The sequence below is a fragment of the Mustela erminea genome, chromosome 18 (assembly GCF_009829155.1).
Source record: "Mustela erminea isolate mMusErm1 chromosome 18, mMusErm1.Pri, whole genome shotgun sequence".
NCBI classification, from domain to species: domain Eukaryota; kingdom Metazoa; phylum Chordata; class Mammalia; order Carnivora; family Mustelidae; genus Mustela; species Mustela erminea.
The window spans coordinates 48,623,592-48,637,236 of record NC_045631.1 but is presented as its reverse complement, the minus strand read 5'-3'; the positions used below and the strand labels follow the sequence as shown (position 1 = coordinate 48,637,236).

The window sequence follows — 13,645 nt, the reverse complement described above, 5'->3', positions numbered from 1 at the left end:
CAGGACAGCAAGTCATTTTATTAAATATTAAAACATATCAAAACATAATTTTTAGCACTGATGTCCCACAAGGATGCTATTAAAGCAGTCTTCTCATTGTTTTTTCTGTATTATCACCATTGTCTAAGTTTAATAATGAAAGACCAAGATACAATAATGGACCAAAAAACTTAGTTACTGTGAATCAGAAATAATAGAGACTAAATTGCTTTTCTTAGAAGGGCATTTCAGCAAAAGATAAATAATTTGAAGGACTAATAAATATAACCATTAGGAAAAAAGTTTAACCTTGTGTTTCTATTGCTGTGTTCTCAGTATCTAGACTCAGTATCAAAAATGCAGATATATACGATCATTCATGACAATACACACGCAGCAGATACCAGGGTAAACAAACTATTCATACTTAACCAAGTTCATCAGAGCACAGGGTGATTACGACTCAGAATGTTGACACAAAAACTGAAGGGCCTCTCGAGATCCAATCATATGCAGATCGGATGAGCCCCTATGTGGTTACTCATTCAGAACAAGAGTGGAAGATTAACCCACCCTCACTTCTCTCCAAACAAACTCCCACAAAGCGGCAAACAGTCTCTTCTGTTCAGCGTCACCCCGTCTGTTTCAGGAGTGGCCAATTCCATCCATCGGGACCAGCATCCTCAGGTTTCCTACGTCTCACTACTGCTCAGCATCACCGGCACCCCCCACCCCCACCTTATTCTTTCTGGACGGTATCACCCTCTAGATTAAGCCTCTCTTGTTGCCTTCTCAGGCATTACCAAGGTCTTGTTTTCTAAATAAAGCTCTCCTAAACCTTACTCACCTGCAGTTCACTGCACTGGGGATCACCCAAATAGCCCATCAGAGCTCTTTATAATTTCTGAAAGAGAGAAAAGGAAGCTTTTAAATACATAGTAGAAAACACCTTTGCCGATGTATCAGTTCTGAATCACTTGTATCCAGTATTCACGGCATATGGTCTTTTGGTCCATAGTATTTCAGTAAAATGTAGCATAGCCAGTCGGACCAAAAGTCCTGAGATAAAGAGACCAGAGATAGAAGTTTGGTTTATTGTTGCTATTACTTAGCTGTGTGACCTTGGGCAAGTCACTTGACTTCTGCGGGCCTAAATTTCTTCATGTGGAAAATAAAACAGACCAGACAGAAGTAGCAGAATACATTACAATGGAAAGAGCACAGGCTCTCCAAGACAGAACACTAGCACCACAACTTACCAGTCTTATGACATTTGTTAGCTAGCTCACATTTGGCCTAAATTTCCTCCTCTGCAAAACGGAAATAACAACTCTCTTAGGGTTGTTATGAGAATTAAAGGAGAGATAATGAGTTATAAAAAGCCTATAGTAAACATACTGTGCAGTTTATCATAAAATTCTACAGACAGTAATTACCACCGTTACCCCAGCCCTAAGATTATACGAATTCAATTCTCAAATATTTATTTCCTTAAAATATCAACAATCAAACCTGTACCAATCTGACAATGGAATTAACTGTTTCACTAACAATTCAATTACAGTTATCTTTTTTTTTTAAAGATTTTATTTATTTATTTGACAGACAGAGATCACAAATAGGGAGAGAGGAAGGCAGAGAGAGAGGAGCAAGCAGGTTCCCCGCTGAGCAGAGAGACCGATGCGGGGCTCAATCCCAAGACCTGAGCCGAAGGGAGAGGCTTTAACCACTGAGCCACCCAGGCGCCCCTCAATTACAGTTATCTTAAACTGATGGTAGTTTAAGATTATCAGTATTACTAAAAAAAAAAAAAAAAAAAAAAAAAAAAAAGATTATCAGTATTACTTAACATCATAGGAAATAGGAGCAGAATGGACCCTGCGTAACATTTGAACTAGTTCATTGCCCAGGCCTTCCCTGACTTCTCCCTCTGCTTTCACTAATACTAGTGTACACCACAACAGAGAGACCCTCCAGAAGCCAAATGACACCAACTGTTTTCTAATGGTCAGCTCAGAGGAACACAACTAAAGATGGGGAAAAAAGAACAAAGTCTTATTTTTTTAATCTTTTTTTACTGGACACCTGGGTGGCTCAGTCGGTTAAGCACTGCCTTCAGCTCAGGTCAGGATCCCAGGATCCAGTCCCGCACTGAGTTCTCTGCTCAACAGGGAGTCCGTTCTCTCTCTCCTTCTGCCTGCCGCTCCTCCTCCTTATGCTCTCTTTTTCCTCCCCCTCTCACTCTCTCTCAAATAAATAAATAAAATCTTTAAAAATAATAAATAAATCTTTTTAACTTTATGTACTTAAGTACTGTTCAATTTTGTTTACCATAGCATACATCAGTTTTTGTATTAAAAACAACTGTTTAGAGGTGCCTGGGTGGCTCACTGGGTTAAGCCTCTTGCCTTCAGCTTAGGTCATGATCTCAGGGTTCTGGGATCGAGTCCCACATCGAGCTCTCTGCTCAGCAGGGAGCCTGCTTTTCCCTCTCTCTCTGCCTGCCTCTGCCTACCTGCAATCTCTCTCTGTCAAATAAATAAAATCTTACACACACACACACACACACACACACACACACACACACAAACTGTTTAAGGGGCTCCTGGGTGGCTCAGTCGGTTGAGTGTCTATCTTCAGCTCAGGTCAGGTCAGGATCTTGGAATCCTGAGATCAAGCCCTGCGTTGGGCTCCCTGCTCAGCGGGGAGTTGGCTTCCCCTTCTGTCTCTCCCTCTGTGATCTCTCTCACTCTCTCTCAAATAAGTAATTAAAATCTTTAAAAATAAAAAAATTGTTGAAAACTATATTAATTATACATATTGCCTAGTGACAGGAAGCTCGCCTTACAGGAATATTTTTACCACAAGGAGAATTTCCACAGAAGAAAGGAAAAAGGCAAATTCAGATGTGCTGAGAACACCTAAAATATGGCACAGAAATAACAAAAAATCACAAACATTCACACTTCAGAATGGTTCAGTCAAAAAATATGCCATGCATTCTCTGAAGATCTAATGATGAATCAGGGGGTTTCTGGCTCAAAAGCAAGATGAATATACAAACTCTGGTTTTACCAGACAACTTCCTGCTCTTAGAGAAAATGACCCAGCATAATTTAGACAAGGAAACAAGTTGGTATGACTATCTGGCAGTATGTTGAAAAACTTTCAATTTGTTTTAGACAATTGATAGCTTTTAAAAATTATATTATACATACTTATATATTTAATATATATAATAGTCTTCATGTTACATCTACAGTATTATTTTTAAAAGAGGAATATTAACTCTGTTGAATTCAGGATTACTCAAAAGTATTATCTCAGCCACTCCTGAAGTGGTTCACTGTATTTTACGTTGCTTCTAGCCAATGCTACATAAATCCTGACTACACCCATCAATTTAAATGAACTGTAAGCTGGTGTGGCCACATTCTCCACACATAACATAGTTCTTTCCCAGAAAGCATTTCAAATTATTACTTAGAAGTCAAATTATATTTGAATGTACACTTATCTAAGTTTATGAAAATAACCATAACAATTTGCTTATAATTTTTAAGTAGTTCCTCAGCCTATCTTGTTTATCAACAAGTTGATATACTTGACCCAAAATCCTCTATGCATCTGAAGTAACAGGCAAAGAACCGTACTTCTTGTGCTGAGCCAGTATCTGAATCTTAAATGCAGTCTGACAATTATAAACTAACTTTTATTGAATATTAATACCAAGACTACCTCATAAACAGGGAATAAAAATGCATGTATAAGACCTGGTCTACTGGGGCACCTGGGTAGCTCAGTTGGTTAAGCCTGTACCTTCTGCTCAGGTCATAATCCCAGGGTCTTGGGATGGAGCCTCGCATTAGGCTCCCTGCTCAATGGGAGCGTGCTTTTCCCTCTACCTCTGTTGCTCCCCCTGTTTGTGCTCTCTTGCTCTTTATATCAAATAAATAAATAAAATCTTTAAAAAAAAAAAAAAAAAAGATCTGGTCTACTTATGTGTAGATCCCTCTGCAATATTCTTAGCCTTTCATGAATATGCTATGTATTTTTAAACTACACAAGGCCCTCTGCAAGTAGCAATGATCTCTCCTGTTGTTTCGGCATCACTCCCCTCCTCAATAAAAACTGGACAGTCCATAAATATACACTGACTTTCCAATGTGGACTTAGTATATCTCTTTGATGTTAGAAAATGAAAAATCTTCCTGACAGTGGCAAAAGTCAAAGTTTGCCACCGGACAGAGAGGTACTTAATGATGCCCCAAAACTACAGCCTTACCTAAAAATAGTGTCCTAGCTTCTCAGCCAAAAGGATAGACTAAAAAAGCTGTGTCTTTATTCGGCTACAAGACACTGTCTTCAACTTAGCCCTAACCTTTAATAATATGGTATTTCCTATTTTAGAATACTTTTGTACAAACTTGTTTGATAACCAACCACTAACTTCATTTTCAAGTGACTACTAATACTTCACATGGTCTACATGCATAAAAATTGTGGAAAATATCTTGACATAATTCAACCCAAATTAACACTAGTCACAAGAGATTACCAATTTCTAAATATTCAATTTTTTTAAGTTTTTATTTATCTTTTTTTAGTATTCTCTACACCCAACATGGAACTCAAACTCACAACCCAGAGATCAAGAATCTCATGCTCTTCCAACTGAGCCAGGCAGATGCCTCTAAGTATTTCATTTTTGGACTACAAATAAACATCTCCATAGGCTAAGAAGCAGATCACTGGTTCCTTTCCACAAAGTAATCTGTAAATTTAAACAAATAAATACATAAATAAAAAGGAAAGGTTCTGATTGGAAGGTCTAAGGCATTGAATATGCCACTGAAATAAATAAATTTTAAAATCCACATCTGCTCCGCCAAGAATAATAAAAATAAAAATATATAATACACACAAGCACTGAGTTTCAAACACAAGCAAATGTGGCATATGCACTTACAAAAGGATCTTGATTTACGTCCACCTTCCTCTCCCAAGTTTTGTTTTTTGTTTTTTGTTTTTGGGAAGGCAAATGTCAATAGAATGCCTCAATCTGGAAAAAAATAAAGCACAGCTTATTCTTCTTAATCAGATGTTCCAATAGATAGGAAAATTTTGTGAGAGGATTTCAAAATCCAAAGGTTACCCATACCTGTTTGGAAAAACACACACACACACACACACACACACACCTGCAGCAGGCCTAATAACTTTACATTTTCTCAATAAATCATAATATTTTTAAAGCTGAGAAAACTGCTTGTGAAAAATGTAAAATTAACAAACCTCTCCTCCTCCCCGTTATAGAATACTAACTGTACACTAACACTTTATCAATAATGTCCTTCAAATCCAAAGCATTAGAAGTTAGATTAAAGCAGCACTTTAAATTCCCACACCACATGAACAGAAAATAATGACAAACCCATCTTATCCCTAATAAATTAAACAAAATTCAACACTATCATTCTTATTTCAAAATAACTATGGGAAAGACAAATACTATTCCACTTTTTCAGAAAAGAAAAGGAATGACTGATGCCTATAATCAATCTTTCCAATGGAACGGGTGTTCTTAACAAGAGTCCCAGTAACTCGGACATAGAAAACCCACATAAACAATCACTAACACTCAATGTTGAGTATGTGATAGACACCAATACACATGAAATTAAGACATCCAATTAAAGTTACACAAGGAAATTTACATATAATTACTGGTGGTGAAGATACTGATCAGGGATAGCTGCAAATAACATTTGGCTCTGGATGCGCTCCACTATGGTTGAGAACCACTGCAATAACCTAAAAGTTTTATACGCTGGACACATTTTTCCTTTCTAAAGCTAGCCCTACCTACAGACCCATTTGACTGATTGAGATACTTGGAAAATAAAGAGGGTCCCATTAAATTACTTAGTCCCGGACTCACCCTTATGCATTGATTAAAATAAAGGAAAAAGGGAAATCATTCTTAACTGCAGTCTCACCTTACACATCTCACCAGCACTGTAGTTCTTTAGTGATCAATTACTTCATCCAATTCCTGAGGCAAACAGAAAAGTAAAATGTGTCTGTACAACACCAATAACAATCAGTAGCAAATACTACATCAGTCCCAAGTGAGAGGGCTTCTAAATTTCAAATGGAAAAAGTTACCAAAATGGTACAGTATGCAGTTCTGTAAATGAACTGTTCTGCTTTCGAATAAAAACATTTCCTTTCTGTGTGATGGAAGAACAGACTATAAAATGCTCTTAAGATCCAAAACATTAAAAAAGCTTTCTCTTTCAGCACTGACTGATCTTACTTTCAAAAAAGAAGACCAAAAAAAAAAAAAAAAAAAAGAAAGAAAGAAAAGAAAAAAAAAAAAAGAAATGAAGGACAAGAAACCTCATTAATTTAAGTTTTAGAGAGGGCAAAATTAAGAACAAACTAGCCAGGACAACTCCTCCCCGCCTCAACCCTACACCCCCACCCACACCCGGCATCCACTGTCCCTAGAGTTATACACATTTTATTAACGATTTGCCTGAAAAGTCTAAGCTGCGAGAGAGAAGCAATAACAATTTTGAGTTTCAAACAAAACCTGAGGATCTGAATCCAAGAAGAACCTTAAGACCCTGGCTTCCAGCCCTGTCTGAAGGATCCTCAGAGAAGAAGAGGGTGCAGAAAGCTCAAATAATCTGGGGGTAGAAGAACCAAAGTTCCCTAAATAAAACTGCAGTCCCCTAGCCCTAGAAAAGGGGAGTCTTAAAAGATCTCCCAGAAAAAGATAGTCTGTTTTTATTTTTGTTGATGCGCTTGTGGGCCAATGAGAATTTCCGAGGAGGGGGCGGAGAAAAGGGGGGAAAAAGTGAAGCTCTGGCAACAGCCCCCGGCGGGGGAGAGAGGGGGCGCACCCCTGACCCACTTTTGCTGACGCCCACCCTCGGCCCCCGCCCCACAGCAGCAAGTCCGAGCCCTGAGGGGGCGATCAAGCGGGGCGTGGGAGGCCCGCACCCTCCCCACCCCCAGCCGCGACCCGCAGAAGGGGAGCGTGCAGGGCGGCCCGACCCCCCCCCCCAACCCCGCTCCGGAGTGCCCGCGGCTGGAGAAACCTCCCGCAGGCCCGCGGCCGGGGTCTGCAAAGCCCCCTCCACCGCCTGGGCCCCGGGCGCCGCGGCCCCCAGCGGAGGGGAAGGGGACCGAGGAGGGGAAGAAGCTGTAAACAGCCCCAGCGTCCGGGCCTCGCCTCGAAGAGCCCCGCTTCCCAGGCCCCGCCGCGGGCCGCCTGGGTCCCCAGCCCGTCCGAGGGCCGCCCCTCCCGGGGCCCCGGGGACCGGAGTGGAGTCAGGTCTCCTCCCCGGAGGGCTCCGGCAGCTCGCGGAGCGGTCCCAGCAGCGGAGAAGGGGGAAGTCAGGACTTACCTGTCATTACTTTCTACGCCATCTTGGATCCACTTGTCAACGTCCCCACAAAGCATTATGGGTAAGAAAGAGCCTTTAAAGTGACTCCCCCCCTCGGCCCCCGACTCCCGCCTCCCGCCGCCGGCGCCGCCCCTCCGGCCGCACCTCCCGCCCGGAAAGTTGCCCCGGCTGGCTGGCCGGCCCGGGCGCCTGCAGCCCGGCCCCCTCCCCTCCTCCTCGCTGTTTGCATTTAAAATTCATCCCCATTTTTTAAAATGTGGCTTTGGGTTTTCCTCTTGGCTCCTGCCCCTGGGTTCCCTTCCCCCCACCCCTCGCCTCCACGCCTGTTCCCTTTGCCCCGCCGCCCTCCTGCCCTGGCAGACACCCCACGTCTGCATTTAATCAGCCCGAGGTTTCCCTGCTGCTGGCAGCAGAGAGCTGCTCATTGATTTATTTATGCGCATTTATGCGTCTGTTATTGCTCTAGATCCTCAGTGCCCGGCGGCGGGCTTCTGCGGCCGGCTCCCTGCCCCGGGGCAGCCGGGGGTCGCCTGCAGGGCCCGGGAGCCTGGCAGCACCGCAGACCCGTCGGCGCTCGGACTCCCGCATCCGCGGGCGGAGAAGTGCCTCTACCCTGGCAAAGCGTTCCGGGGCCGTCGGGCTCCAGGACCTGGGCGGACACTGTCCCCGAGTCAACCGGCGTCAACGCGCGTTTGGGGGTTGGGGAAAGAAGTAACAAGCTAAATGCAACTTTTACCCATTTGATCGCCCTCCTGCTGGCTCCTCCCCTCCGCCGGTAACGGGATCCCCGACCCTCTAGGTGGAGACCCCTCCCCTAGGAATGTGGCTTTGGGCACTGCCGAGCCCACCGGTTCGCATTCCAGGCAGAATGTGGACTGTAACTTCCCGGGGCAGGTAATTCAGGGGCTTAGGCTGCTGCATCCGACCCGGACGGGTAAGGCGCGCCGGGGCCCTGGGAGAGTCCGAGAGAGGAGAGGGTGCGGGGCTGGGAGGAGGGTGCGCCCACCTGGGTCCACCTGCCGGATCCCGGCGGGGAGGCGAACCTTAGGGGCTGGGCAAGGGGAGGATTATCCGCGCCACTCCCGCCTGGGAGTTGTCGGGGGATGCCCGGAGTCGCCTGTCTGCCACGGGGTACCCTGTAAGTAGGGGGCGCAGAGACGCGGGGCTAGCAAGCCCGCAGTCCACGCACGCCGCCCGGCGCTCTGCTCCCTCCCGCGGGCCCTTTGCAAAGCGCAGAGCTCTCCCGGATACCCACCGCGGGCTTTTCGGTTGCACCGGACGAACACAGCACTCGCCCGCACCCTCAGCAGTGGTCCCATGACCCCTAGAGCCCCTTGGTCAGTCCCCCAACTCCCTCCCTTCCCAGGGACTCTGGTACTCCGCTTTGCAGACTGGGAGTCTGCTCTGGTTGCTTCCCGCGCCCCCCCCAAGCAAGCTTTTTACAAGGAGGTGTCCAAGGGAAAATCCTCTAGGACATCAATGCTTGCGAAACTCTGTTCACTACTAAATGTTGTTTAAGGGTTCTGAAATTACAAGAATGCATGGGCATTAAAGCACCCCTCTTCGGGGGGCCTAGGTCTATCCTTAAGGTTCTGCTCCCCTCCAGACCCTATGACAACTTGTCCCTCTGCACTGCCTTTCCTTCCAGGAACCTGGGGTTGCTGACCAGAGCCCTGCCCCCGGGGAGCACAAAAAAAAAAAAAAAAAAAAATCCACCAGGCAATTGTCCCTGCGGACTGAAGGAGTAAAGTGAGGTGTAGACTCATTAAAGGATTGGCCCGGGGTTAGCTTTGAGGGAGGGAACAAGGTAATGAGTCACTCCTAGCCAGCACCGAACTAGGCGTGCTGGGGAGGGACCTCCCTTGAGTCACCCGCTTCTCTGCACTTGGGAAACCCGGAGCCTGGAGCCAGGTTCTTAGCTTCCAGCACATGCAGCCACGCAGAACCTGTGCACTAGAGGGAGAGGACTCAGAGGACCCTCTGCTGCTGCCCCCTGAAACATGGGCTGCTCCTCCCATCTAAAGAAGGTTCCAAAGTGTCCTTTTCCCAGGGCATCCCAGTTGTTCATTTCCCCGTTCTCCTTGTGCACTGGCGACACCCTTATATACTTACGTAATGGTTGCTCTGTCCTTACAGGGCATTTTAGGTGTGTGGTCTCAGTTGTCTGTAGTTACCCACTGAATGGCGGGCAGGCTCAAGCGGCCAAGAACTAGGCCTCCCCAAGGATTCTTTAGTACATACGTTTTCTTGCCTCACAGAGGCCTTGACCCAGAGAAGTTCACACTGTGTAACTGCCGGCCCATTCATCTCCTCCAGGGTGCCTTCTGGTCCATCCTTGTCCAAGACACCACCCGTTGCCTGAACTAGGTGCCCTCCTCGCTCTTCTCCCTGCTTCCACTCTGCCCCCTGCAATCCATTCTCCCTCTGACCAACCCCCTGGCGTGTCTGAAATGTTAATGCTTAACCCCATCAGAGGTGGCCCATTCACAACTGGAAGAAGATCCAAATCCCTCACTGTGGCCTACACACTCTTGTGTAAGGGCGGGGGGGGAGGTCTGGCCCCCCTCCCTCCGTCGCCATGATCTAGCAGGCTGGCCTTGTCTTCCCCTGCAGCACCCCAAACTTCCTTCCAGTGAGAACCTGGTCGCCCTGCATCTCACAAGCATCATCTTTCCAGCTCCCAGCTCAAGGTCACCTCCTCCAAGAGGACTTTCCTGATCCTCTTAACCAAAAGAGGTCACTCACTGTTCTCTTACCCTCATTAGAAATGATCATGTCTGTCTGCTGTGGGTTCCAACCCCATTAGAGTATAAGCTCCCCAAGGACACAGGCCTCATCTGGCTTGTCCCCTCAATGTCTAGACAAGGGCCTGGCACATATATAAGATGTTGAATGAATGACAACACATTTTTTAAAGATTTTTTTTTCTTCTTTAAGTAACCTCTGCCCCCATCATGGGGCTCAAACCCATGACCCCAAGATCCGGAGTCACACTCTACCAACTGAGCCAGCCAGGTACCCCTGAATGAGCAGACATTTATCAGAGCAGGGCAGTGGTGGTGAAAGTGCTGGAGCATGGAATGAAGGGCTGAGGGCCCTGCCTTCCATCTTTTGAGGCCATTCTGACCTCCTACAGCTAGAGATGGGCAAATAGGAATGGAATGAGGAGCACACAGGCTCTTTGGCCAACATTAATGGCGCTCCATTGTGATTCTGATCTGATAAACACACTGCCCCACCTTAAGTCCCTAACCACTCCCCCACCCCTTCCTCTGCATCCCTCTTACTAGCCAACCCTTCATTTCAACCCTGAGAGGATCCTTAGACTCTCTCCAGCTACACTCCCTCCCCCACCATCTCTCGGTCATAAGGCTTTAAATACCATTTTTACCCTGAAGTAGGACTTTAAACCTACTTCAGATCTCTGCCTCCCCACTTGGATCTCTCAGAAACATCTTACCCGACAAATACGCTCCATCACGGTCTTCCCCAGCTCCATTCTTGGCAACTCCATCCTAGAAACTGCTCAGGCCGCAGGCCCCCCGTCTTTCAGACTCCGCCATCAATCCATCTGCAAATCCTGCTTTGCCTTCAAAACGTATACTGAATCCTGCCTTGTCTCATCATCACCACCTCGCTGCCACTCTGGTCCACGCCACAGTCATCTTCCTTTTCCTACCTTCCAGTGCATTCTCAGGGAAGCTGCCACACCTGGTCCGGATAAAATGCAAATCAAACCTTTTCTCTCCTGTGCGCATGACCCTCTGAGTTCCATGCCTCTCATTCAGAAGAAAAGCCAGAGTCCCACACGATCGGCCTCCTCTCCTTTCTTTGACCTAGTCCCACACCTTTCTCACCCTTGCTCTGCCTTTGCCTGGATGGCCTCCTTTTTGAGCGTTCCCTCCTTCCCTGATACACCCACCTGGCTGATTCCCGCACCTCCTTCAAGGTTTTGCTCACCCCAGTGAGTCCTTTTCTCACTGTCCTACTTCAAATCTCAATATTCCTTGAACACACACTCTCTATTTCTTTCCCTGCTTTTTTTCCATGGCATTCATCACCACCTAATACCATAGGTAATTTGCTTAGTTACTCAGTTTCTTGTCTGTTTCTCTCTGTGGGAGGAGTCAGCTTGCTGATCACTAAAGACGTAGGTTTCCTGCTGAGAACCACATTTCCCAGCCATGCCCTCGAAGCTGACTGTGGCCTTGTGACTCCATCTTGCAGATGAACTCCGAGCAAAAGGATGACTGTGGAAACCGGCCGGATCAAAAATACATGCATCATGGGGCACCTGGGTGGCTCAGTCAGTTAAGCATCTGACACTTGGTTTCAGCTCCGGTCATGATCTCAGGATCTTGGGATCAAGCCCCGCATCAGGCTCTCTGCTCAGTAGGGAGCCTACTTCTCTCTCTCTACCTACCACTCTGCCTACTTGTGCCTGTGTGCTGTCTTTCTCTCTCAATCAAATAAATAAATAAAATATTAAAGGGCACCTGGGTGTCTCAGTCATTCAGCATCCGCCTTCAGCTCAGGTCATGATCCCAGTGTCTTGGGATAGAGCCCCATATCCGGCTTCTGGGAGCCTGCTCCCTCTCCAGCTCCCCCATGCTTGTGTTCCCTCTCTCACTATCTCTGTCATAAATAAAATCTTTTAAAATAAATAAATACATACACACATACATAAACTATTTTTTAAAAATAAAATAAAAAGGGGCACCTGGGTGGCTCAGTCGTTAATCATCTGCCTTCTGCTCAGGTCGTGATCCCAGGGTTCTGGGATGGAGCCCCGCATCACATCAGGAATTTCTGCTCAGCAGGGAGTCTGCTTCTCCCTCTCCCCCTCCCCTGCTTGTTCTCTTTCTCTCTCTCTCTCTCTCTCTATCTATCTCAAATAAAAAAATACAATGTTTGTAAAAAATTAAGAAAATAAAAAGATTCTCCCTCTGCCCCACCCATGTCTTGCTCACTCGCACTCTCATACTCTCTCTCTAAAAATAATAATAACAATAAATACACGCATCTGACACTAAGCCGAACAGACACTAGACCTTTATTCCATTAATCCTCTAGCATCCATAGCTGAGCCATACCATCTAGCATGTTAATGACTACACCGTGGTTACTCTAGCCCACTAGCACGCAAGTTCAATGAAGGAAAGCATTTTTATATGTTTCGTTCATTTGTATGTTTATTCCTCGTGCCCACAAGAATTAGCATACAGTAAGTACTTAATAAGTACTTGTTGAGTGAATGAATTCCTTTTTCCACAACCCATCATGAAAATTAGCAGATGATTGACAAAGAAAGGACAATAGGAAAGACATTTTAGCTTGTTTTGACTAAAGAAGCAGAAACTGTGGGTTGCGAGAGAACCATTGGCTACAAGGCGTGGATAAAACCACGAGGAGTGGGACTCCTGGGTGGCTTAGTTGGTTGGACGACTGCCTTCGGCTCAGGTCATGATCCTGGAGTTCCGGGATCGAGTCCCACATCAGGCTCCCAGCTCCATGGAGAGTCTGCTTCGCTCTCTGACCTTCTCCTCGCTCAGGCTCTCTCTCACTGTCTCTCTCTTAAATAAATAAATAAAATCTTAAAAAAAAAAAAAAAACCCATGAGGAGTTCCCTTTCATTTTGTTCCCTGTTTTCACCTTTTTCTTCTTCTTTTCTTCCTCCTACTTTTCTTTTTTTTTTTAAAGATTTTATTTATTTATTTGACAGACAGAGATCACAAGTAGGCAGAGAGGCAGAGAGAGAGAGAGGAGGAAGCAGGCTCCCTGCTGAGCAGAGAGCCCGATGCGGGACTCGATCCTGGGACCCTGAGATCATGACCTGAGCCGAAGGCAGCAGCTTAACCCACTGAGCCACCCAGGCGCCCTCTTCCTCCTACTTTTCCACCCTCATCCATCTCTACTCTCTCCTCTACTCTTCCCAAGTCCTCCTTCATTCTCCCCCTCCCTTTCTCTTTCATGAATGGTCTTCTATTTCTTCCCACAGAATCTGGCAAGAATTTCCCGCCTATTCTGAAACATTAAAAGTCATAGAAGAGAGCATAGGCAGTAATGTCTTTGACATCAGCCATAGCAAAACTTTTCTAGATGTGAATTCTTTTTTTTTTTTAAGATTTTATTTATTTATTTGACAGAGAGAAATCACAAGTAGGCAGAGAGGCCGGCAGAGAGAGGAGGAAGCAGGCTCCCCGCAGAGCAGAGAGCCCAATGCGGGGCTCCATCCCAGGACCCTGGGA

At 45.9% G+C, this 13,645-nt stretch overlaps 2 protein-coding genes across 7 annotated transcripts in view; one reads left to right on the top strand and one right to left on the bottom strand.

The window, feature by feature from the left end:
• Nucleotides 1-7,487, bottom strand: part of HELZ (helicase with zinc finger) — a 162,614-nt gene extending 155,127 nt beyond the window's left edge. For 3 of the 6 annotated variants that reach the window (XM_032322670.1, XM_032322674.1, XM_032322675.1), the window contains exons 1-4: nucleotides 7,398-7,487; nucleotides 5,979-6,034; nucleotides 4,949-5,041; nucleotides 827-883 (exon numbers count right to left, since the gene is read on the bottom strand). The gene's annotated coding sequence lies outside the window, so the exon portion shown is untranslated. The remainder of the gene's footprint in view (nucleotides 1-826; nucleotides 884-4,948; nucleotides 5,042-5,978; nucleotides 6,035-7,397) is intronic. The other 3 variants (XM_032322671.1, XM_032322672.1, XM_032322673.1) reach the window with 3 other exon arrangements.
• LOC116576937 (translation initiation factor IF-2-like) lies at nucleotides 6,787-11,722 on the top strand. Its single transcript, XM_032319491.1, has 2 exons — nucleotides 6,787-7,458; nucleotides 11,625-11,722. The coding sequence occupies exons 1-2, from the start codon at nucleotides 6,787-6,789 to the stop codon at nucleotides 11,718-11,720; spliced, it is 768 nt and encodes a 255-aa protein (XP_032175382.1). The 3' UTR covers nucleotides 11,721-11,722.
• Nucleotides 11,723-13,645: the final 1,923 nt, after the last annotated feature.

Excerpts from the sequence above, each read along its gene's own strand:
- LOC116576937 (XM_032319491.1), top strand. The coding sequence starts at position 6,787 with ATGCGCTTGTGGGCCAATGAGAATTTCCGAGGAGGGGGCGGAGAAAAG. Across the intron at positions 7,459-11,624 it reads GTCCCCACAAAGCATTATGG|ATGAACTCCGAGCAAAAGGA; the intron begins GTAAGAAAGAGC and ends TCCATCTTGCAG.